The sequence below is a fragment of the Lissotriton vulgaris genome, chromosome 10 (assembly GCF_964263255.1).
Source record: "Lissotriton vulgaris chromosome 10, aLisVul1.2, whole genome shotgun sequence".
NCBI lineage: Eukaryota > Metazoa > Chordata > Amphibia > Caudata > Salamandridae > Lissotriton > Lissotriton vulgaris.
In genome coordinates, this window is record NC_141698.1 from 321,418,382 (window position 1) to 321,444,944 (window position 26,563).

Sequence of the window (26,563 nt, forward strand, 5' to 3'; positions counted from 1 at the left end):
GCTGTGTCCCCTGTCTTGTAAGGAATCTCCAAGGGCCTGAGAAGAGCTGGCTCCCTGTTTTGAAGTCCCAGGAACAAAAGGACTTCACCCCCAGTCTCCCTGAACTCTGCTGAGAGAGTTCTGTCCTTCCTAGAGTGCTTGATCCAGTTGTGGGGCCTCTGGAGGTTGAATCTGAGCTGGGAAGCTTGAGACTAAGCTGAGAAACTTGTGAAGCTGAAAAGTGTCGCATCGCTCGCTTGCGGAGCGCATCCCCGACAGTGCGAGAAGTTTCCCGCCGCTACGAAGGTCGAGATCGGCGCAGCGCCGACATCGCTGCCGGAGCCGTCGCACCCTTCGTTTGCGGGACGCACCAGACCGGTGCGGGAGAATTGAACATCGCTGCGAGTGTCGTCGCAGAGCCTGTCGCCTGGGTGAGATCGCCGCACTGCTTGCTTGCGGACCGCATCACGTCGCTGCGAACGTCGTCGCAGAAACATCACATCGAGGAGCTGCGAGAGAGAGGATCACCGCTGGACCGCGCATCGTCGCCCCGGAGATCGTCGCAGCCCCTACGAGATCATCGCATCGTGCCTTTGCGAGAACAGACTTCCCACGGAACCTACGCACCGGAATCTACGCAAGCTGCCTTCCTCCCCATACAGATCGGATTCGTCGCAACACGCCCGCTGCTGCAGCGGGGCTGTCGCATCGCCTCCCCAGGGTCTCAGGAGTGATGCATCGCTTGTTTCCACCGCACCAGCTTCCTGCTTGTGGAACTTTGTTGCATCTAAAAGGTACTGTGAGTAAACGTGACGCAACTGTGAACTTTTCACGCATCTGTGGATTATTTTAACGCAACTTAAAGAACTTTGATTACAACCTGAAGAACTCATTTTTGAAACCATATCCTTGAACTGTGTATGTTGGATTTTTGCCGTTTTGGTCTTGTGTAGTTTAGAATAAATATCTTTATTTTCCTAAACTGTTGTGGAATCAGTTTGTGGTGTTTTCACTGTGTTACTGTGAGTGTTGGTACAAATACTTAACGCATTGCCTCTGGTTAGCCTAGACTGCTCAGGCCAAGCTACCTTGAGGGCGAGCAGGGGTTATCTGAGAGGGTTATCTCCTTGTCCTGACTAGAAGCAAGGGTCCCTATTTGGACAGTGGTACCTACCTCTGCCAACTAGAGACCCCCAGTTCTAACATGCGCCCTATTGCCTCTTAAGCTGCGTCACCCTCAGAGGCAGGAGACGGTAAATGGGAAGAGATTTAACTGCACTTTGGAGGTATCTCTTGTCCTTTTTCCTCCCTCTCTTTTTGTATTAAAAGTGTTGGGGTGAAGTCCAAATGAGACAAAGGAGATAAATTACACCTTATCTTTAGAGGTCTGTAGTTTGTGATTTCATACTTAGGTGAGCCTAAACTGCTTACATATAATATAGGTGTTTATGACTGTGATACAAGGATAGGAGAGGGTCAACACTACATTCTCTTAGAAAGGGAGAGTACACGCATATAGGTCACCTTCTTTGTTCTAAGTATCCCACTCCTTGCCTTCACAGAGCGGGCCTCCTACTTCCTGAGCTTGGTCCAGGAGAGGGGAGGTCTAGTCCCCGGTCAATCTGGGTGAGTAAAAGAATTCTTTATTTTGCGCAATGTATACAGGAGGAACACAGTTTCCCTTTTCATGCAGTACTTATTCTGTTTGTTTGTTTTTTAGATGTGAGACATCAGTTGATACGGAGGAATAGTAACATGGATTGGTCACTTATATCCTTTATTTACATTGATTTACTCACATTTTCTTGATTTATTTTTAATTAATGCAGTAGCAAATACTTTGAAACAGAGGCCCTGAAGAAAGCCGTGGGATCTCTTTCCCCGTCGGCTGAAACATGTCGGCCCTATTTGCAGTTATATGTTGAAACTGCTTTTTTTGCACTGTTCTTGTTTTTAGCTAGGGAAAGGTCAATATCCATTAAAGTTTCTATTTGACTCTACCCTATTTTAAGTCACCAATCGCTCTTTGTTTTGCACTGCACATGGTCCCATCAACACTACATGCTCATGGTTAAGAAGTGATTGTGGGCGTGACCCAACTTCGTGTGGGAAATGGAAAAGGTCTCCATGATCAAGAGACAGACCATCCCACTTAGGATGACTAAGTGAGAATATTGATCATGATAAGACTTTGATGGGAATCCAATGTTCGCTTATGGGTCTCACCAACAATCAAGTGCGTTTCTGTTGACTTGGTCTCTTGTTGTTCCCTTGTTTATATAGACTTAATAGGATTATATGCCCTGACTCACTTTGGAAGGAGTTCTTAGTCTTTTTTTGAGTTCTTATGAGCTCCTACGTAAACCCCCAGGTTTTCTTGTTATTAAACCTTCTGTATGCCTCAGTTTACCAAAAAGCTTTGCAGAGGCCACATTTTCCGTTATGTATCCAAAGTATGGGAACTCCTGCTGCTCAAGGAATCTTAGTGGAGTTATAACTTGGACTGAGGACCTGAGGGACTATTGCCATTCAAAAGCAAGAGATGTGCAATTTGTACAGCAACCACTCTTCAAAAGGGAACGAAATTTGCAATGCTATCTATGTGCTAACTTGTGGCATAGCAAATTGTACATTCACAAAAGGTCTCAAAACAACCCACCGAATGTTCCTGTAACTGGCTGCAAATGCAACAATAAAGACTTGCAAGGGTCACCTGACCTATATCCCTGCAATTGCATATCTAAATCAGAAAACATTTTTATAGCAACCCACGTACATTAAAGGGACAGGTTCTGCTTTAACAAAAAATAAAGTCATAGAACAAAGTAGGAGAGACAAGGCTGTGGTCTCCCTGATCACTGCATGCACTTGTTGTGATTGCCAAATATTCACAAAAATGAAGCTGTCTCCGTAGAACAGCATCCCCTTTGCAAATCAGTTATCACCCAAACTTAGAGGATGGCAAAGGATCCATGGTTTGCGGTCACAAATGTTGTTACAAACCACTGCCACATTCCACTGCGAATCCCTAATGGTGGGCTTGACCACTTTGGGCAGGAAATGAATTTTTTTCCAAGAAAAAAGTATAAAGAGGAACTACTGAGGAGGCCTGGAGTTCACTCAGTTACCTGACCGACGTTAGGAGAAATTCTGTCTTGATAGTGAGGAGGGGAAGAGAGCAACTGTGCAGGGGTTATAATGGAATGCACATGAGAATAGGGAGTACCAAATTAAGGTGCCACTATGGCATCACAAACTGTGTTGATGGGAACATGTGGATGAGCCTCTTCAGACATTGCATCGCAACAGATGAGTTAAAAAAAAATAATGGGTTGGCTGATAAGATAAATGTTGGAAGCTGGAAAGGTAACCTTTGGCTGTTGCCACAGCAAAGCTTTGCTGGACTACGGACAAACAAAACAGAAAAACATCCAATAACTGTGCATTCAGGGGGTTGGATGTTTCGGGGGGAAAACCAAGCTTCAAACTTCTTCCAGCGTCCTGCATAAACTGATTTTGAGGATCGACGACTGGCTGCCTAGATAACATTAACCATTTCGGATGGAAGATCAAAAGCCAAAAGCCACCCTCAATCTCAATGCATTGAGGTGTAATTTGGGTAGACTTGACTCGTCTCTATTGCTGCGACAGGAGATCTACCCAAAAGGGCAGCTAGATCGGAGGACAAACGGTCATGGCCAGAAGTTAAGGGTACCACACAATGACCGTCTAGGCCAAAGTAACTAGGATGATGTATGCCTTATATCTCTTGATCTTCTGTACCCTGGCAGGTAGGGTGTAAAGGCGCACAGGAGCCCATAATCCCAATGCTGGTGGAAGAAGTCTCGGAGGCAAGACTGCCTTCAGAATTCCAACTCCCAACATTTTTGACACTGCACATTTTCTGCACCCTCAACCCAACAATGCAGTCAGTTCGATTACAGTTGAGAAGCCACCACTGTAGCCCTTTCGAAGTCTCCTTCAACACCTGAATGGAGTCTGAAAGATTGTCTTGGTGCTGAGCAGACTGTGGCTCCAGATGCCACAGCAGAGCTTGCAAGTCAAGAGACCAACAAGCCTTAGAGACACTATGGTCTAAGGTTGAAACATAAGAATCAGATCCCAAATTTCCTGGACTTGTTGAGACGTAGGAATGATTTGAAAGAGCATAGTATTCAGGATGGCTTCAGTTAAGAAGAGTTGTTGAGTAGGAGTCAGGTATGACTTCGGCACATTGTTGAAAAAACACAGCAGAATCAACAGGGCAGCAGCCGTCTGAAGGTGGTTAACTATTTAAGGTGAGCCCGACTTCAGCAGTCAGTCGTAGAGGTATGTGAAGATTGGAATTCTCAACCTCAGTAGGTCGGCTGCAACTACCACCATCACCTTGGTGAACACTAGACGTGCGCTGGTAAGGCCAAAGAGGAGTACAGAGAACCAAAACTACTCTTGATCTACCTAAAACCGCAGGTAATGTCTGCTGACTGTATGGTGGGGATGCGAAAATATGCGCCCTGCAAGTGCAGCGTTACCATCCAGTCTCTTGGATACAGGACAAACAGATCTTGAGTCCGGTGAGTCCCATGAGCGTCTTGAAGTTGTCTTTATGGGGAAGGAAGTTCAGAGGGTGAAGGTCTACAATGGGGCAAAGGCCTCCATCCTTTTCCGGCACCACAAATGTATGGGAGTAGCAACCAGTCCAGGTCTTGGATGCCAGCACCCTCTCTATTGCTCCATTGGCCAAGAAAGTCTGAACATCTCAGCAGAGTATGGACAAGTGGTCCTCCAGGATGAGTTGCCATGTAGGTGGAATGTTCAAGGTTTTGGGAAAGGAAGAGTAGGGCGCACCAGTTTTCCATGAACTGGAGCACACTTTGATCTAACGCGATGATCCAACATCCTGGGAGGTGAAAAGCGACTCTTCCGCTTACAAGTGATCTTGTGCCTCCAATAACATTAAAATGGTTTAGCTGCAAGTGTGGGGCTGGGGATTGAGCACAGAGTTAGCTCTGGGGTTCTGGATGCTGCCAGTCTGCTTCCTGGTCTCTCCCACAAAATTAGTAAGAGGCCTGTTGCTGTTGGGCCAGGTATGGGCACTGCCTCTGTTGATATCCCTTATAAAAACTTCGAAAGGGGTGCTGTTGCTTTGGAATTGCCGAGAGGCAGAGCTAGACCTAGAGGGAAGGAGGTGGCCTTGATCTCTTTATCTCTCTCTGGGGTAAGGTCAACCTTTGCTGCAAATAATTTCGACCACCAAAGGGCATGTTGGCTTGATCGACATCTGATGAAAAGCCTGAGCAGCGAATCCAGGCGTGGAGCTGAAGCGCCACGCAGGTCCCAATGGATATACCCAGGCAGATGGTCGAGGCCAGACCCGAGCAGATTCTGCATTTTGCTACATCTTCAATATCCAAAATTAGTCATTGAAGAGTCAGTTTAATCTCTTGAGAGACATCCGGAAAAAGTCCACCACCCTGTCTCACAATGTGTGTGCGTACCTGCCCAGGAGGCATGAGGCATTGATTGACCTTAGGGCAAGACTGGTGCTGAAAAACACCTAATTTGCAAAAGTGTCCATTTGTTTAGACTCCGCATCGGGTGGAGTGGTAGGAAATTAATTAGGGTGCGGGTGGCTGGAGGATGCCTGTACAACCAAACTCTCTGTGGTAAGATGCTGAAGCAGTAAGCCAGGGTATTCAAGTGCAGCCCTATGATATCTCACCACTAGTCTGTTTACTGGAGGGCAAGATCATGGTTTCACTCAGATGCCCACCAGCACATCAAATGAGAGCCTCATTAAAAAGTAGTAAGCATTCATGATTAGCCTGTGCTGGATTGAGTACCACAGTCAAAGTGCTGTGGAGGCTGCTGAACATTTTGCTGGAGTATGTGGTGCTATGCTCGAGGAAAGTGCTGAACTCGGCAATAGGTCGAGTGTCACATGGCATAAGGTACGCTTCTGTTGATGGTTTCCAAACTGACAGCCAACTTGGATCCTTGGTGCCTGGAGCCCCTCAAGCAGGATTCGGTGGAGTACCAAATGTTTCCTCTGCTGCCTCTCTCAACCTACAAAGATCATCTATTGTAGCAGTCCAGCTGCAGGGGAAGCCAGAAAGTAAACCCTTCTGGAGTCCGTTCAGCGGAACAGCTCAGCATCCTGGTGATACCTGGGGCATCACGTGACTCCAAATGATGCGAGTGGCAGGGTAAGAGGAAGCAATGCTTTGAATCCTACTTTTTTGTGGGATTTCCTTGACACAACCGAAATCCGCAACTTCAAACATTCAGGTGTGCGGACATGCTCAGGAACAAGAGCTCATTTATGCGCTTAACCAGGACCATTACTTCATTCTGGATTTACCGACAGGAATTTTGGCTTTGCAGTCGCGGATGTTGTTACAATTCTTCTTCGCACAGCAAGGAAATGATTCAGTTGAGCGGGGAGCAGAGGTATCAAAGGGAGACATCACAAGGGCTTATCACCCACATCTGTCAGTAATGATCGCAGCACTCCTTAAATGTTCGTGTTTTAGGCCCATATCTGCATTACTGTTGAGCTTTTTGGGTACAAAAAATACATATTTTGAGGGAAAAGTCTGTCAGAAAACAACATTGCTAGCTTTGGATCCGTGTGGGAGGGCGTGGAAAGGAAGGACCGGACATCAGCATGCGCCTTTGACAAACACAAGGGGGGCTGATGTCATATCGGACCAGACAGATCCGATTAAGGAAATTGCTGAAAAGTTTCCAGATCCAGTATGACACCTTGGGAAATTCACACAGTGAGAAGTCCCTTATCAGAAGCCTTTGTACACGAAGACCAAAATTTCTAAGGTGGAATTTTCCACCAAAAATGTTTGAGTGCTTTATGAGTAGATATGTGTGATTTTATTCAGTGATTTGCAGAGTTTGCATACACACCCTGTTCGAAAATGTTGGCTTCTGCTGGGCAAAATTAATACAACTACACAACATTTCTGAAACCTTTACACACATTATACAGAGTACTGTTCAAACATGAAGCCAACAGGTGCTAAACAATCTCATTAGATTGTGTAATTGTATCAGCTGAATATATTTAAAAACATTACAATAAACATTACCAAAATTAGCATTTTGGACATTTACCTTCACTGAAGTCCCCACCCTGAATCATAAAGTTTTTAACAACACGGTGGAAAGTAGAGCCTTTGTAGCATAGCCTTTTTCCAGTTGTCTTTCCCATTCCTTTTTCACCTGCAAATGGGAAATACACACGAAATATGGGCATTTATTGAGAAAGCCATGGGCTCCGGTCGAAACAATTACATTAAACACTTCAACTCTGTGGTAGTGAAGGCAATGCTAATTCAAATCTAGCTTGAACAAACAATACTGCGTAAATATTAGGTGTCTCAGAAGAGTACTTTTTCAGACAATAAAAACAACCACCAGGCTGTGATCCACTTAGAAAGTTGAAGGCTGGATATGGAGTAAAGTACAGAAGGGGTGAAGGAATAGGAGGTGGGCAAGAGGAGGGATATTTTTGTAGAGTGGAAATTATCAGTAAGGATTAGTTCTCTACATGACAATGGCTATCGCTAAAACATACACTTTAATAAAATACTACCCAGCGTTGGCTCCTATGAAATATGTAAAACAACAAATGAAATAATAAAAAAATGAGTACCTAAACATGTTGACAGCCGCTAAGGCACGAGTATGAAAAATGGATTGCCTCGATTTCAGTTTTAATTTTTAATGCACAGAACAAAGAGCACCAGTCGTCTCTGTATCTCAGAGAGATAGTTACCAGTGGGGGCAACTGTTACAGGGAGAACAACTCTTACCAAAATGTACTCCATGGATCCATCACTCTCAGAAGAAAAGAAAAGCAGTACAAGCTTGGGCACTCACCCAGTGAGCAAAATATTCTGCTATACAACCTGACAAAGCATTTCTTTCCATGGTTGACAAAAGGCCAGAAGGCAGCATCTCGACTAAAACTAATGTAGATTTAAGGTGATCTCTTATACTGAAGACACTGAACTTATTTTGAGATTCCACTAATCTGATGAGGAAATGTAAGATCAGGTGAATGTTAACTTCCATGTTGCACATCATGATCAGATGCCTCTTGCTGCAGATGGACTTATCACATACATTTAATATTAGGACTTCAATTAATTAGAGGTGCAGTTTCATTTAAGGACAACCTAGAGGTCAGTCCTACAATTCAAGAGGCATTACCATCATCACTTGCTGAGAAGGACTCGTCAAGGACATTCCTAGCAAGACTCTCTTGACGATCCAGCATAAGAGGGTCAGGTGGTATTTCTGCGATGCACACAGTGCATTGAAGTAGGGATTCAATGTCTGGGAATACTGGAAAACCTGGCTTGTCTCTCATGCAGGATGCGTGCACTAATAGTCTAATGGGATAATACACTTCAAGTCAGCAAGGGGAGTTTCGGCATAACTATTTTACATGATTATCACCATCAGGGAAAGCAGGCCGATAAGGAGGGCCAAGAGAAGAGTGGGCAATGGCAGTACATTTTGGAAGATATGGGCTTCTCCAGTGATAAGTCTAGAGAGGTTGCACAGGTTTCTCCATCCTGGTGCTTGAAGGAAGGTAGGTGAGCATGCTTTGCCTGAGGTTCAGAAATTATCAAGAGGATAAAAGAGGTTTAATGCCTTTGGAGGACCTAAATGATGCCACTCTGGAACCCACTTGCATTGTTGAGCAAGATTTAATCAGGACAAGCTATTTTTTAGGGACTACCCGCCCTTTCTACCAAGCTCAAAACCCAATAACTTCAGTCAAAGAACAAAAAGTAAATGTAGGAAGATAAACTGACTTTTGACCTCCATCTCTGAAAGTGTAGCAAATGCAACAAGATTTAAAGGCATCTTTATTGCTCATCATAGTATCTTGTAACATTTGCTGGCTTTCATAGACTGAGGTCAAAAGTCAGGTTGTCTTACTACATTTATATTTATTTATGTGACTGAAGTTAGAGGATTTCGTAAAGTGAACTGGGTGACAATCAAACAGGGCAAAGCATGTGAAATGAAAGGCTGTAAGATGTCAGGCTTTTTTCTAAAACAACACTGAAATAGCTAAATGAACTGTTCAAACATTTCAAATATATTTCACTAGTTATGAAGACACGTTTTTGCTGAAACCCAATTTCCAGACATTGTTTATGCACTATTATCAGTAAAACTACAGTTTAGTGGGAACGTTTTGTGGCCATTTCAATGGACAATATGCTAACTGTAAATGACAGTGCACTTCCACATCATGCTTTAGTAATAGATTTATGAAAAATGTGTGTTTGAACATGAACTGAGAATGATTATTGCTCTTGCCCAAATAACAATGCTATTAGTGAACTAAGAGGCAAGCCAGGGATCACGTGTGCCCTATATATGGGCTCGATTCTTTCATACTTGGAGCAAACATTTAGTCTAGTAAATGAAAAATGAGTTATTTATACAGCAGAAATACTGAATTTGAAGGTGCTCTCTTATGGGATAAAGAATAAGGCGGCTCCGTTACAAAATATTTGCTAGAAGAACACAATTTGAGACCAGTTCATGGGTCAAGTACATTACAGGTAGGTTAAGTAGATTATTCAAGTTACTAGACATGTAGGTCTAGTAACTTTATTTCAATTTTATTTATTGCTTTTCCATTAACATAGCAAAAAACAATTAAACATGTACAGGTTATGGATACAGTGCAAAGTACATTAGTGAAGTCATGTAATACAGAGGAAGTCTGAAATCAGGAAGATATGCAATTGTAATGTGAGTGATCTCCTGTTGGCATACTCCTAGATAGGCTTAAAAAAACAATTGAATGAAACTATTACATAATATACCAGTATTGTTTCTGCCTTCTGGTTATCCGGTCTCTTTGCCTATCAAATATTGTTGGAACAGGCTCCAAAAGCCTTCGGGTCAGTTTTGCGGTGGTAGCAGTTCGCAATATGTGTCCGATTGAGTGTTGCAATATATCAGGTCTTTGGTGCAACATTCTATTGTAGGAATTGGGCCTTTAGCCCACAGCACAGCCACTCGGCTCTTCGCCAGTAGCAGCCCCATTGCTATCAATCACCGTACACTTTTAATAATTTTGTTGTTGTATCCCAGAAGTGCTAAGAACGTGTCCAGAGATAGTAAAAGGTCAGAGATCTCACTAAGGGAGCGGAACACCTTCACCCAGAACTCTGAGATTTTAGGGCAGAGCCAGGCTATATGCAGAATCCCCACTGAAACCAACATGGCATCCGATGCCAAAACGGCGCCCGGCAACCAGCTGCCGCTGCTTGTGTACTTTGGGTGCTAACTACGATCCTCCTTTGGCCTGAGCCTAACACCAGGAGCTTCGCTCCCACAACCCTGTGGCCTGCTCATGAGCAGCCATCAACCTGAGGACCCTTTCCCCCATTGGATAACATTGGGCCTCAGCACCAGACCGCCTTAGTGCTGCTGAGGATGCTTTGAGAGTGCATTACTGACTCTGGGGGAACCCTTGTTCTAACCCCAGAAACTCAACCCCAAAGACCAAGTACTTACCTGTTAACCAATAACTTCATTTCTCTCCATAGGAATACATCGACAGGTTTTCCTTGAAAAAAGTTCTGTGTGGAGTTGATTTGTAAGAAAACCTGAAAAAAAGACAACTGTGCAAAACTGATTTTACTGACTTTTTCTCTAGGAAATGTCCCAGTGTGATATCTAGGCATATCACAATGAGTAGAAAAAGTAATTCTAAAAGTAATCTGAAAAGTAACTAAAAAGTAAGCAGAAAAGTAATTGACATTTTGACTTACCTGTATTTCAATCAACTGCATTTGAACCTGCATGCAACTGTAAAACACTGCATACATTTTTGCAAAGCATTTATTGCACTTACCTGTGCCAGGCTTGGCTTGGTTCTAGAAACAAATTAACTGAACAATATTTTTTATACACACATAATTGGTCGGAGTTCAGTCTTTGAGTGTGTGACATCATTTGCTCATTGAGTATACAACAAATGCTTAACACTACCCTTTGATAAAGCCTTACTGCTCGCCCACACCACCACAAATAGAGAGTAAGGTGCTATCTACTTTTACCTATGCCTACCTTTGGGGTTCCACTGGACTGTGCACACTATACCTCATTTTGGTATAGTATATACCGAGCCATCTTCCTACCTAGGGCCTATTGAAATATGATCATATCACCCCTATCGATGTAACTGCATTGGCTGCCCTTACCAGCCCGCATAATTGTCACGTCTAGCTGCATCACTTTCAAAGCTATCACTAACAGGACACCTGCTTATCTTGAAGACAAGCTCCTCATTTCAGATGAATACACACAGCCAGGACACCAATAGACCACTGAATAAGAAGTGTAGTAAAAAAACTACAAAAAAGATTGTAAATGTATTTATATAGTGCTTACTACCCGTGATGAGGCTTTGGTCTTTGGCCTATGCTAACCCAAGGTGGATTAGCATAGGAATATAAGTTAACTGGAGAACTGGAAGAGCATGGTAATAAGAAGCGGTTTGGGATGAGACTACGGGTGGGTTGCTTATGATTTTGAGGAGGATTCCCCTGGAAGAGAAATAGGATTGCAGGTAAGCAACTAATGCTTCTCTTCTTCTCTTCCCGAGGATCCTCATGAATAGTTATAAGCATTAGAATAGAATAGGAAGCCCATGCCACACCCCTGCGGATGAGTTGGGAATAATAAAAGCAGTTGTCATCATTACTGAAGTAGGTTTCTTAAGGAGGCCTTCCCTTCTTGTGTGTATGCCTTAGTGTTGGAATCCAGACAGTAATGCCTTGAGAGTATACACCTATCTCCAAGTAGCAGCTTTGCATATTTCGGAGATGGGGACATTTCTAAGTAGGGCTGCTGTTGCTGCCTTGCCCATTGTAGAGTGAGCTTTGGGTCTGACTGACAACTGTTTGATGGCCAATTGATAAGAATACAAGAAACTATCCATCTAGAGATAGTTTATTTAGAGGAAGCAAGGCCTGTCCTCATAGGACAACAATTAACAAACATATGGTCGGTTTGTCTAATGGTTTCAGTTTTGTCCAAATAGAATTTCAAACCTCGTATGAGATGTAAAGAGTGCAAAGCCCTTACCGCTCGAGTGGAAGGGTTTGGACAGAAAGGATGTAGGTAGAGAAATTGTTTGGTTAATGTGGAAATCAGACACTACTTTGAAGGAGGAAACTGGGAGGAGTCCCCGCCACTACCATGTTAGCATGGAACATTGCGTAAGGCTCTTTGGCACAGAGAGTCTGACTCTCACTTACTCAGCGTGCTAAAGCACTAGCTATTAGAAAAGCATCTTTCCAGGTAAAGTGTTGTAGGGTTGATTGCCTTATGTACGAGTTTGAATGGGGGACCCATGGACTTTGAAAGAACTACATTAAATTCCCGAGAAGGAGCGTACTGGTACGAACACCTTCAATCCCACCAAGAAATCCTTCAGTACAGGAATTTGAAAGAATTACCTTTCTGTAAGGGAATTTTGGTAAGCTGTTATGGCTGCAAGATGTACCTTAATGGATGAAAACTGCAGGCCAGACTTTGCTAAAAGAAGAAGGTAAGACAATAGAACATCCTCCTGCCCTGAATTTGGATGGTTATGATTTTGATCACATCACATATAAAATCTCTTCCATTTGAAAGCGTAAGATGGTCTGGTGGAAGGCCTCCTGGACTTCTGAAGAATGTCCATGCATTCCTGCAACAGGCCCAAGTGTCCATACTGTAGGAATTCAGCAGCCATGCTGTCAAACTCAGCAAGGGCAGGTTGGGGTGGAATACTTTCCCGCCTAGCTTGTAGAGGAGATCTGGTCTGCATGGCAGTCTCCTGTGTGGTTGTTCGGATAGCTGAAGGAGATCTGGAAATCACCACTGGTGAGGTAATTCCAGGGTTATTAGGATCATTTTGGCCCTGGCTCAGTCCAGTTTGTGGATGACTGTTGGTATCAGGGGAATGGGAGGAAATGCGTACAGTGTCCTGGGCCAGTCGATCAAAAGGGCATTCCCCTTTGTTCCTGGTTGGTAGAACCTGGATGCTAAGTCTGGGCATTTTTTTTTTAAATATTTCTTTTTAATTAAACAAGGCATCCATAAACACAGCGGTGCATAGTACAGAAGAGGGTCGTTCACACTGTCAACATACACTACAATACATATTGGCTGGGGGGGGGGGACAAAACATCGATACCATAAATATTCACATACACGGGTCATGGGGAAAGTGGGACATCAAAGACTACATTTGCAGGCGGCACACAAATATTCCCTCTGTAGTTATTCCAAGGGCCCCAGACACTGTTCCACTTCCGAGGACGACCTCTAGCCAGATAAACAGTTTTTTCACGGAACATACACCAATCCATACTTTCCTTCCACCCCTCTATCGTCGGCGGCCTTTCAGAGCACCTCTGCTGTGCTACGTTTCGCTTAGCAATCATGGCCCCCATCGTGACCCTTTGGGTCTATGCAGTGTTTAGGTCCGTAGGCTCCCAAATATTCAGCAAGCATCTCCTAGCTTCTGGCAATAGAGCCACACCTGTCACTTCCTGCATAACATCATGGACAAAGCCCCAGTAGTTTACCATATACCGACATTGCCATATGATATGGAGAAACGTCCCCAATTGACCACATCCCCGTTTACAAAGACCTTCCTCCGTTAAACCCATTCTAATCAGACGTGGACCTGTGACACTCTGTGGAGTATTTTCAGCTGGACAAGTCTCAGCCTTGCTGGAATCGCAACCTCATTCGGAGAGGAGATCACGGATTGCCAGTCTTCATCATCAATTTCGAGGCCATCTCGGGTCCACTTATTCCTCAAATCTACTAGAAGATCCGCTCTGTGATGTATCAGTTTTTTTTTTATAAATAAGAGAAATGGTGCTATAGGGCAGATGTCCATCTAGTATGCGGTCCTCCAAGGGGGATGCCTCCGGTATCTCTTCCCCCTCGGGGAAGACCGATCTCATTGCACAACTAACCTGCGCATAACGAAAGTACTCCATCCCACTCAGCTCGTATTCAGTTTGTAATTCGGCAAAGGACTTAATCTTCCCCTTCGCCCTGAGATCACCCACAGTAGTAATCCTCATCAGGTCCCATTTGTCAAAACCCTTCGTATTCCATAGCTTGCCAAGCCTATCAGATCCAAAGAGTGGGGTAGCCAAAGTCAAGCGGTCCTTCCATCCAAGCGAGCTAGTAACATCATGCCATATACGTATTGCCACGCTGGTCCGTCCGGTCAGATTTTTCTCCACTGATCTGGTATACAACGCTCTGCAATAACTACCACCAGGAAGTAGCCATCTGTCCATGATATAACCGGGATCTGTATTGGACCCGTAGGTACCATGATTTATAGCCCCCCATTTGCGACGCCCGATAGTATCTCTTGATATCGGGGAGGGCGATCCCTCCATCATACCACGGGAGCGCCAGCTTGGCTAATGCTATACGTGGCCTGCCGTCCCAGAGTAGTTTACGCTGCAAACCCTCCACTTCTCGAAAATAGCTAGCAGGTACCACATCTAGAGTATTTTGGAGGGCATAAAGGAAACAGGGCAGGGGCATCATTTTAAAAAGGGCTGCCCGTCCTAGCATCGAAAGTGGAAGTCTCTGCCACCCAACTACATCACTTTTCAGCCGGGCCAGTGGAGGAAGAAGGTTATTTTTCATACCGGATCGCGGGATCCGTTGAAATATAAACCATGAGCTATTTAAACCCTTCCTTTGCGATTTGAATGGGACAATTCCGAGGCAAAATGGGGGCATCACCACATAATACATACAAATAAGATTTGCCCAGTTTATGATCAATCCTGAATTTCTACCATAAGAGGCCAAAACATCACAAAGCACAATAAGGGACTTCCTAGGAGAGGAAAGACAAAGTAAGATATCGTCAGATCGTCAGCATATAAAGAGATCCGATCTTCAAACTGCGGAGACCAACGAATACCCTTGATCGAGGGCTCCCAACGAAGCCAGGCCGCTAGAGGCTTGAGAGCCAGCGAAAACAGAAGGGGAGAAAGCAGGCAGCCCTGCCAAGACAAAATGGCGCAGAGATACGACCGTTCACGACAACCTGCGCAAGTGGCTCTGTGTGCAAAAGGCGCACCCAGCTGATAAACTCCGGACCAAAACCGAATTTAGCCAGAACGGCCGACAAATATGGCCATTCCACCGTGTCAAAAGCCATCGTCGCGTCAAGCGACGCTATGATTGCCGGCTCTCGCAAGGTATGCGCCCTCGCAAGAACCCCATGTAGCCACCTCAGGTTCAAAGCCGTATTTCTATGCGGAATAAATCCTGATTGGTCGGGATGTACAAGCTCACCAATGACTTTGATCAATCTATTTAGCCAGTATTTTGGGTTCCGAATTCAACAATGAGATCGGCCTGTACGAAGCGCAGCTAGCTGTGGGCTTCCCCTCCTTATGTATCACCACTATCAATGCAAATCTCTGATCCTGGCCGAGCACACCACACTCTCGGGACTACAAAAACATATCTCTCAAATAGGGGGCGATCTTATCGGGTCGAAGCTTGTATAGTTCGATAGGGAGACCATAGGGACCCATCGCTTTTGCGGAATTCAAGGAGAGCACCGCCAAAGCTACCTCATCAGCGGTAAGCTTACCGTCCATGAGGTCACGATCTTCCGTAGACAGACACGGAAGCTTAATATCCCCCAATAACTGACACGAATCTTCCTCCGGTTTATCTGAGACAAAGCGTAAATAATACGAAAGTATTCAGCGAAACGGTCCACTATCCCCTATGGGTCAGTTATACAAGTCCCATCCTTTGTCTCAATCTCTGGAACCACCCAATCTGCACTATCCTTCGTATCTAACCAGGCAATCAATTTACCGGCCTGGTCCCCCACATCATAAAGACGCCCCTGCTGCTCTCGACTTAGGGCTCTGGCACCGTCAGTGACCAATGTCCTATACACCAGCTGCTTAAGTTGTAAAACATGCAATCTGGCACGGGTCACCTCCTGTTCCAATTAAATTTCCATGTTGGCTATTTCCGACTCAATTCTCACTACGTCCTCCTCTTTCTGCTTTATGACACCTGCGATCAGGGATAAAGTCTGACCCCTGACTACAGTCTTAAAGGCCTCCCACAACGAAATCAACGAGGAAACCAATCCCTCATTTTCTTGAAAATAGAGCCCCAACGCTTGTAACAAAACCTTGCGAATCTTAGGATTACGCAGATACCAGAGATTAATGGGGGCGACTCTACCACTTGAGCCAGAAGCAAAATCAAATCTAAGCCATACGGCGAGTGATCCGAAATACCTCTGGCCGGATGCCGTACTTCAACAATATATGAAGCCTGGGCTGCAGGCACCAGACCATAGTCAATGCGAGAGAGACTACCATGAGCGCCAGAGTGGAAGGTATACTGCCGCTGACTAGGATGACAATCTCCAGCTATCAACCAGGCCCAGTGCCTCCATAAAGTCCGGCAGCCATCTTTGAGCCCGCCTCACGTCCCGTGACGGATACCTGTCCAAGGTGCCAGAGACTACAGCGTTGAAATCTCCACCCAAGATCAATAATCCACTAGGAAGATCCAACACAATCTTCCCAAACTCAAAAAAAGTCGTATTCTGCAGACCCGGAGGGACATAAATCGAAACCAGGGAGAGTGTGCCCCTCCCAACGTCCCGAGACCGCAGTATATCGTCCCCTCTCATCTGCAACAACCGAGTAAACTATGAACGGGAGAGAATTCTTGAGAAGGATCCCAACACCCGGGACCCAGAAGTAAAACCAGCATGCGCCACCTTTCCTATTCATTGCCTTACATACATTTCCAACCAAGTGAGTTTCCTGAAGTAGGACCACATCCGGGGAATGTCTTTTAAGGAATTGTATAATCACACTGCGCTTGATTTTATCCCCCAACCCATTAACGTTCCAACTCAATACCCTCAACCCCCTACCCCCATCATGAAACAGAAAGAAGAACAAACCCTCCTCCGAGCCCCGCACCATAAAGAAGCAATCTTGAAATACAACAAATCAACATTTCCCCCATCTCCCCCCCAAACATCCTGTTACGCTACCCCCCTCCCTGCACCCCTGCTTACGACTATCAAGCCTCCCCAACTTGCAGTGTGCCTGTCGCCCCCACATCTAGACTAAACTACAGAAAGTAAATCTGAGGACGAAAGACCTACCGATAGACCGTTGACCCCCCTTATGTACTGTGCTAAGTCTGTGATCCAAAACATTACAACAATGGACCATTCCCCAGCTCTCCCCGTGTCCCAGAACAGCAGCTCTCATTCTTTTTCTTGCGCACCCCAGTCTTCTTCTCCACTAGGTCTCTGGGGCTCTCGCTGGGCAGTTTAAGTGTCCAACCAATCTGCAACGATATCCGGCTTATCAAAGAAATAAGTTCTCTCTTCATGTTCGATTCTCAGCTTAGCCGGGTACAGCATGGCATATTTGAGTTCCATATCACGAAGCCTTCTTTTCACCCCCATGAAACTCGGTCTCTGCTTCTGGACTGCCTGCGTAAAGTCCGGAAAGAAACTGATGGACAAGTTTTCATACTTCAAGGGGCCCCCCTGTGGAAAAAGGTAGGGCTAGGACCTTTCTCAAGATTTGCCCGGCGCTAACCGCCCTTGTACCATTCAAGTTTACCAATCAATGAGGCAGGCGCCGGAGACCAGAAGGCAGGAAACAGAAGTTTTATTCCGACGGAGCAGAACACATCAGATCAGACAACAAGGTATCGTTTCGAGGTGCTCTAACAGCCTCTCGGAGGCCTGGCCTCTTATACACTGGTTTATGGCATGTGACCTTTCTTTATTACAATCAGAACTTTGTAAAGCAAGGAAAAGACATCCCCGTAATCCTTGTGTCAATCCCACCCCCATATACCTTCACAATAGAGGTCCTCAACCTGCTGATAAGAGGAGGGGGTCATCACGCAGCTGAGTGTTCTGCCGAGTCTTAGGATGTGTGCGCCTGATCATATCACAGGGGGTGGGGAGGCCTGGATCAATAGAGGGTCCTTTGAAAGAGAGTGACCTCATACAATAAGGGGCAGTAAATGATATCTTCCGGCTTAGGCGATGGCCTCGGACCTGTGTGGACAGTCGGACAATGGGTGAGGGGCCATCAATGGAGTGGTATTCATGCTGCGTGGACAATTCCAGTGCGGAGGGAAGGTTTATCAACAGAGGGGCATTCATGGGAGGAGAGGAGGCGTTGGTCAGGCGCTGGCGTGACTCCCAAGGACAGGGTCATGCAGAAGGGTCATGCTCATGAGGGGGAGGGAGGGGGAGCCAGGGTGCGCGGAGGATGCTTGCTGGGTCAGAGGGGCGCGCTGGCGATCGATCGTGGACAGGGAGACCATGATATCTAAAATGGCTGCCGTGCACGTAGTACATAGGTGACCTAAAATGGCTGCCGTGCACGTAGTACATAGGTGACAAGCTGGCGCAGACGATGTTCAGATCGCAAACTAAAATTCCACAGTCCTCCCTTTTAACATGTCTCGCCAACTTGTCAGTTTGGATTTATCCCCATAAGGCCACGTATTTCTACTTCATAGAGGGGGCTCATGTGCTCATTTCGGAAGTCCAAAGTCTTTGGGCACATACAGTTAGAAACAAGGCCGCACAAAGATGGCAGACATTGGATACCTAAGCAACACCCACATAATATCACAACAGGTATCAGCACGAAGGAAAACAACCTCCAACCCCAGTTCTTCAAAGCGTCCCAAAACCAGCTCCCAAGCGACCATCCTTCCTGTTCTTGATGGACCTCTGAGGAAAGTCTGTGGAGGTGTTCAATGGCTTTGTAGACTGAAGGCGAGTTGTCTGGCACGTAGGTGCAGCAGCTAGATCCGATGATGCGGCATGCTCCTCCTCGGTCGGCTAGGACCACGTCTAGGACAAGACGATTTTGAAGGGTCACAAGGCGGACCGCCTGAAGCTCCGCAGTGTTGTTGGCGAGGATGCCAGCCGTGATGTTGATCGTTGTTTCTACTGCCTGGGTCAGGTGTCGGATAGCGCGGCTGTTTGCCATTGGGCCCCACAGAGGAACAAGTCCCTTTGCTGCATCTAGGAACTGAGCTCCAGTGGAGTCGGCTTGTTCCATGTCATCTGCACGCCTCTGCCGGTGATGGTTAGCCGGGGCTACATACGTGGGGGGAAGGATGAAGGCAATGTAGCAGGTACCCTTCCAACCTTTCGGGAGCCAGGTGTAAGCTTTGGTGCCGCACACAAAGTACATGTTCGGAGAAGCAACAAAGGAAGGGGGGTCAACTGAGTCCAATGTTCTGGTGATCCGGCAGGAGCTGTGACCCACCAGTTGCGTTCCCTGGCCTTCTAGGCACACAAAACCGGTGACATTGACAACAGACAGAGCCACAGTCAGGGTGGCGGTAGTTTGTTTTTGCAGATGGGAGAAGGTGGTTCTGGCTGGATTGTGGAGTACCTGTACTTCGACTCGTTCTTTGGCTGGAATGTCTTTGAGGAAGGTGGCGCCTGCGAGCGCAGGACACAGGGCAGCAGGGGTCTTTCCAGTTCTGTTCAGCCAGAACCCAGAGTAGAAGTGTGACACTGTCCGGCTGGAGGTGGCGTTGTCCTTGTGGCTCTCTTGCATGAGGATCAACCAGGCGAGGCAGGAGCCGTGAACTGAGAAAGGAGAAGGGATGAAGGGGATGGAGTGTCCTGTGGCATGCGGGAGCAACCCGCAGATCCAGCAGTTTGTAGCATTTGCAGCAAGGTTGTGTTGGTGCAACAGTTGCACGAAGGAATTGTTCCAGAATTCCCTGCGCCTTTCTCGGAGCTGAGGCGACAGAGAGATTAGGTGATGCTCTTTCAGGTGTGTTGGCTGTGCAGTAGGTAGCAATGCCTCATGAGCCGGTGTGCTTTCCTCCAGAATCCAGAAGGAGGTCATGAGGAGGAGGCAGAAGAGGAAGACAATGAAGAGTGCGATTGTCTTTGATTTGTGCAGGTTGTCAGTCTTTGGATTTCTATACTGGGTATTTCCTGTTGCTTCCATCATCTTCTTATCTGGCGCTTCCATCATCTTCTTATCTGGCGCTTCCATCACCTTCAAGGGGCTCGGTAGTGGGCAGAACCACAGACTTCGTTTAGCTTCTCTCCCGGTAACCCTTGATTGTGTTTAGGTCACCGTTCTGAGATTTTAACTTAGTCCGTGGCCTACTTAGCCGAAACTCCCTCCTTTCGACGCAGGAAATACCCTTCTTTGGATGGCACAGTGGGATCAGAGAATTTTGCAAGTTCAAGTGCCTTAGTGACGGGATAACAGTCCAATATTGGTCGATCTTTGCTCAGGAGCTCTTCTTGGGTGCTGACACTTTCTGTCGTGGCCAGGTTCGCAGAGACCTTCCGGCAATGATGCGCGTGCAGCCAGTGCCTCTTCCCCTCCACTCGAAGCGCCGTCCGGGTGGTAATCAGCACTTGCCAGGGGCCCGTCCACCGCGGTTCCAGACTCTTGGTCCGCTGGAAATTTCGTATCAACACGAAATCTCCCGGTTGGATGTCATGGCCGGGGCCCCTGGAAGCATCGGGGATGGCCTGCTGCACCTGTTGATGAATGACAGACAATGTTTTAGTTAACTTGCACAAATAATCAGATAGTAGGATGTCTGGGACATCATGAATGGAGGTCGGTTTGGGAGCAGTCCAGAGATTCATCGGTCGCCCAAACACGACCTCGTAGGGGGTCAAATGGTGCTTGGTGGGAGTGGAGCGCATCGATAACAAGGCCAGTGGGAGGGCATCCGGCCAGTTAAGTCCAGTGGTGGCCACTATTTTTGACAATTTCAGCTTCAGTGTGGCATTATGGCGTTCCACCAGACCGGCGGATTGGGGGTGGAAGACCGCATGAAACCTTTGCTTCACCCCCAACCCCTTTAGGATTAGTTGGATAACCTCAGCTATGAAGTGGGGGCCATTGTCGCTCCATAAAATTCGACAAAGGCCATAGCGAGGGAAGAATTCTTTCAGTAGTACTTTGGCAGTAGTCATGGCAGTGTTGTCACGGGTTGGATAGGCCTCTACCCATTTGCTGAAGGCACATACGATGACTAGTACATACTTCAGGTTTTGGCATCTCTCTAGTTGGATGTAGTCCATCTGAAGGACCTCAAAGGGGTGATTGGGGGTCCCAAACCCTCCCCGGGGTACCACAGTTCCTTTCCCGGGGTTGTGTTGCAGACAGATGAGGCACTGCTGAACTAGGCGTCTTGCTGAGTCAGGGATTTTGTCGTTGTGCCAGACTTTGGAAATGAGTTCGATCATGGGTGCAGATCCTATGTGTGCGGGGGAGTGTGCCATTGTCAGTATGGGGATCAGGTACGAGTCGGGTAGCAACCATCTGTTTGCATCTTTTGTTCGCCAGCAGCCCTCTTCGTCCTTCAAACCCACCCCTGTCCACTTAGTCAATTCGTGAGGGGTGCTGGCCGACTGGATGTCTCTGATCATTTCCCTTGCGTCAGTCCATCTCTCTGCTTGTGACCTGGTCACATACATGCGTGTCACTGTCCTATTCTCAGCTGTGGTTCGTGCAGTGATGTCGGCCAATGCATTCCCTTGTCCGACTAAGTCTGTTACCCTTTTGTGTGCCTGACATTTGATCACCGCTAATCGTTTGGGGAGGAGAACTGCTTCAATCAGAGCGGAAACTAGATCTCCGTGGAGGATTGGGGTGCCGTGGGACGTCAGGAATCCCCTCTCCCTCCACAGGAGCCCAAAATGGTGGACCACCCTGAAGGCATACTGGCTGTCCGTATATACGTTCGCGGTGGTCCCTGCGGCTATGATGCATGCTCGGGTGAGGGCTATCAGCTCTGCTGCCTGGGCAGATCGTTGTGTGATGCAGGCTGTCTCAACTACTGTTCGGGCTGTCGTTACTGCATAGGCAGCTGAAGTGGTGCCATCTGGGAGTTTGATGCATGAGCCGTCTACCCATAGCTCTCCATCGGGGTCAGTAAAAGCAGTGTCTCGGAGGTCAATCCTACTCCTAGTTTGTTCGTCCGTGAGGGTCACACAGTCGTGGGTGGGAGGAATGTCGGGGTCATTTTCAGGCAGGGGTAACAATGTGGCAGGATTCAAAGTCGTGCATCTCTTTAGTGTGATGTGGGGTGCAAGCAGAGTCAACTCGTACCCTGTCAGTCGTGCGCTAGTCAGGTGTTGGGTCTTTGTCTGGTTCAAAAGGGTGTCGACTGCATGGGGTACTAACACAGTGAGGGAGTTTGAAAGTACAATTCCTTCGCTCTGGCGGATAGAGACAGCAGCGGCAGCTACTGCTCGAAGGCAGGCAGGCAAAGCTCTGGCTACAGGATCAAGAGTGGCGGAGAAGTAGGCACAAGGGCGTTGCTTAGGACCAATTGATTGCGTTAGGACAGACAATGCACACCCCTCCCTTTCGTGGGTGAAGAGGGAGAAGGGTTTGGAGTAATCCGGGGTTCCGAGGACGGGTGCTGAGCAGAGTGCATCTCGTAATTCCTTAAAGGAGGCTTGACACTCAGTGGTCCAAGGAAGCGGGGAGGGGACATCTTTGGTCAGCAGGGCAAGTAATGGCTTCACAATGAGGCTGTAATTAGGCAACCATTGTCTGCAAAAAGAGGTTAGGCCAACCAAAGAGCGGACCTGTTTTTGTGTTTTTGGGACGGGGGTGTCTAGAATGGTTTGGATTCGGTCGGGTGTAAGTTTCCTCCCTTCTTTGGACAGAAGATGGCCTAGGTAAGTCACTTGTGGCTGGCAGAACTGTAACTTCTTTTTGGAGACTTTATGGCCATTTTCTGCAAGAAAGTGTAGGAGTTGGACAGTGGCTGTCGTGGCAAGCGGGGTGGTGTCGGCCGCCAAAAGGATATCGTCAACATATTGGATCAACACCACTCCATCTGGTAGCTGGAAGGCATCTAGCTGCCTTTTGAGGGCCTGGCTGTAAATGCTGGGACTTTCAGTGTACCCCTGGGGAGCTCTACAAAATCGGTACGAGCGAGATTTTAAAGTGAAGCCGAAGAGATAACGGCTGTCTGGATGGATGGGGATAGAGAAAACGCGTTCTTAAGGTCGATAACAGTGAAGGTGGTGGCGGTGGACGGGATGAGGGTCAAAATGGTGGTGATATCAGAGACTACAGGATATTGGGGTACAACCACTTTGTTAATCTCTCGTAAGTCGATGATGAAGCGGTACGCTTTCTCATCTCCTTCACCTTGCTTCTTAACAATAGGTAGGATTGGGCTGTTGCAGACGTTGCTAACCACCTCTTCAACCACTCCTGCATCTACCAGAGACTGAATGATCGCTACCAGTGCCTTCTCACCCTCTGGCGATATCCGATATTGCGGAAGTTTCGGGAGCATAGCGTCCTGTCGTACAGTTATGTGAATAGGATCAATCATCATTCGCCCCACATCAGAGTCATTTTTGGCCCATAGGTACGGAGGCAGGGTGTCAAGCAAGGACATGTCAGCGTCAGTTATGGAGCACATGTGTCGTGGGGGACGGGATCTGGGCAGGTCTGGGTTGTCGTACAGGATGACTCGTATTCCATCTGGGGAACACCTAATGGTAGCTCGAAAATGTTTCAGTAAGTCAATGCCCATAATGGCGTCAGGGGAGTTGGAGGAAAGCAGAAATGTCGCGTCAGTAGTGTTGTTTTCTAGGTCAAAGGTAATAGGTACGGACAGGGGGTTAGTGGAGGGCGTTCCATCGAAACCTATCGACGTTATGTGTGAGCCAGACAAGGGTGCCCTTGGAATCAGTCGTTTTGATAACACACTACGTGTCGCCCCAGTGTCTACCAAGAATGGAGACTCTGTACCCAGGACCTTAGCGGTGACATAAGGACCTTGCTGGTCAACACAGAGCTCGACTGGATCCCTCCCTTGCCCCTGGCAGTCCTATGCAAAATCGGGGGCATTTTCACCTTCGGATAGCTGATATTGGTTCTGTCGGGGACGGTCAAATGTGTTCAGTCTCCCTGATCTGTCATTGTTGGTGTCGTTGGGGTTCCCTCGTCCCTGTACTCTATTCCTCGGACCACCTGTCACATCCCTGGAATCCCTATTTCTATTCATCTCTAGCAGAACCGGACACTGGGATTTCCAATGGCCGAACCCTTTGCAGAAGGCGCATTGGTCATTGCTAATGTCTCTACGTCCAGTGTGGGGTGCTGGGGTGTGATCTTTAGAAGGTAGATCTCTGGGGGTGGTTGATTGGTAGTCCCCCCCTTTGGTGTTCCCGTCCTACCGCTATACCCTGTATCTGGGCTATCATTACCCTTTCCTTTAAATCTTTCTTCTTTTTCTCGGACGCCCTATCATTCTCATTCTTTTGGTGCTCGTAATACTGAGCCATCTGAAGGATAGCTGCGGGTTTGGAGGCCCCCCAACTACTCTCACTCGTCTGCAGTTTTTGGGAGACTTCTTGTGTTAGGCCCTTTACATAATTTTGTACAAACAGGTGCTGTCCGGTTGCGGTGGTCATGTCTTGGCCACTGTAGTCGGAGAACACTGTCTCGAATCGGGAGAAGTATTCTGACACATCTTCCTGGGGTTTCTGTCGACAGGCCGTGACTATCGACCAGTCTACCTTTCTTTCCGGGACCAGTGTTTTTAACTTCTGAACTAGTTTATCTGGGAGTTCCAGTATGTCTTTTACTGGTTTCCTTCCAGGCTCTCTTTGTCCATCTAGTTTACCGAGTTGGTCCCAGGTATGTCCAAACAGATCCGTGTGATCAGCCTTCCGGATTTGCTTCCACACGTCAGCTGGCAGGCATAACCCAAAGAACAAGTCAATGTCTGCTAAAGTCATTATTGTCGAACCCAAGGCTGTGCCTAATTCGGTATAAAATGCCGTCGGGTTCTTTCTTAAATCGGGCAGGGTTTGTTTGAAGGTTAGGATATCTTGTCGGTCCCATGGTTGGTAAACCCAATTGTACACAACCCTCCCTTTTGCATTTTCATTATTGATATCATCGCTTTTTCCCTGGCCACGTGGCGGGATCCAGTAAGGGGCCGCTTCTCTGATAGGCATCATAGTATTGGCTACTTCTACCGAGGTTGTTTCAGGGACGGTGACCTTGGCTTCTGGTTTCTGTTCCGTGAGGTGGCGGAAGACCTCAAGCATCTGCATGAAGAGCTCCGTCGCCTCACATTCAGTCCCATCTCCAACATCAATCTTCCTATACAGTGTTGTTAGTTTAGCGGGACCCTTACTTTGATACCTATCTTCATATGCGTTCAGGGTGTAGTAGCTGAATCGCAAGATGAAATGCCGTCTGTGGCTGTCGGCATGTGAATTATATACGCTCATTGTATAATCTTCGCTCTCCCTTCGTTCTACTAATGTCTTTGCTATTTTGTCGATCCCATCCCGCTCATCTTTGCTCAACCTACTTAGTCTGGCTGGTGATTGTTTGCTAGCCTCGGGATCGTCTGACGAAGTTGTTAATGTGGCTGGTGCGGAGGCCGTGAGGGCCGGTGCACTAGCGCTAGGATCACTTTCACTCACACTTGGGGCTTGCAGGCTTTGTTGGCTGGGAGCATACGGAGGGGGCATGTAGATGATTGGGGGACCTAGTAGTAACTCATCGTTCGCCCGCTGTTTGGAGGGTAATTCAGGGTAGAGCGCAGAGGAGGTTCTAACAGGACATTGGCCTGTCGACCCTGATTCCTGGGTTTGTGTAGCTTCCTTTCTTTCTTTTATTTCCTCTTCTAGTTGCTTTGCGGCCAGGTGGGCTGCCTTTCGTAATTCTTTCCCTATTTTTGCTTCTTCTCTTTTCTTTCGTTGTTCCATTTCTTTGCGCCACATGCAGATACTGTCGAGCATAGTGGGCGTGGTCTTATTCTTCTGGAGCGCTATTTCTAATGTTTTTATTTTATTTTCATTAAAGGAACCTATCAGTGGCCACTGACTTTCAGGGTTCTTTTTCGTATATTTATGCCATAGTTTAGTGTAAGCTATAGCGACTAGTCCATACTTAGTGAACATGTCCTTATTAGGGGTGCCCTCCAGTGGAGCTGGATGGTTCATCTCTAATAAGCGGTCCGGGCTAAACAGGCTACCAACCAGTGGGGAGAAGATAGGCATGACGGATTACAACGGGGACAAAAGTCTGCACTACCTATCTTATCACGGCGGGCAAAGACTAGACAGAATATTTCTATTCTCCGTTGTTTGCCGGCGGTGAATACCTCAAACGAACCAATACCGAATAATCGGTCAATCAAAACAATTCAGTGGGGAGAATAAGTGGGCACAAAAAGTTATTGTTACCCACTCTTTCTCTACCTGCAAAGAGAGACCTTGTTCTTCCCTGTTTGCAGACAAAGAATCTCCAGACAATAATCCACGAACGACAGTTCGGGAAACAGTGGGGGAGGAAGATAGGCACGACGGATTACAACGGGGACAAAAGTCTGCGTTACCTATCCTTCACTGTTTGCAAAGAGAGAGCCTGTTTTCTCCGTTTGCAGACAGCGAATCTCCAGAGGTTTCAACAAAGCGTAATAC

General features: G+C 47.0%; 1 protein-coding gene across 4 annotated transcripts in view; it reads right to left on the minus strand.

Moving 5' to 3' along the window:
- The window catches only part of NKTR (natural killer cell triggering receptor), a 492,868-nt gene that overhangs the window by 349,835 nt on the left and 116,470 nt on the right, over positions 1 to 26,563 (minus strand). For 3 of the 4 annotated variants that reach the window (XM_086941096.1, XM_086941095.1, XM_086941094.1), the window contains exon 4: positions 7,108 to 7,215. In XM_086941096.1, the coding sequence (XP_086797222.1) occupies positions 7,108 to 7,215 (108 nt within the window). Of the gene's footprint in view, positions 1 to 7,107; positions 7,216 to 26,563 lie in introns of those variants that run through there. The other variant, XM_086941097.1, reaches the window with a different exon arrangement.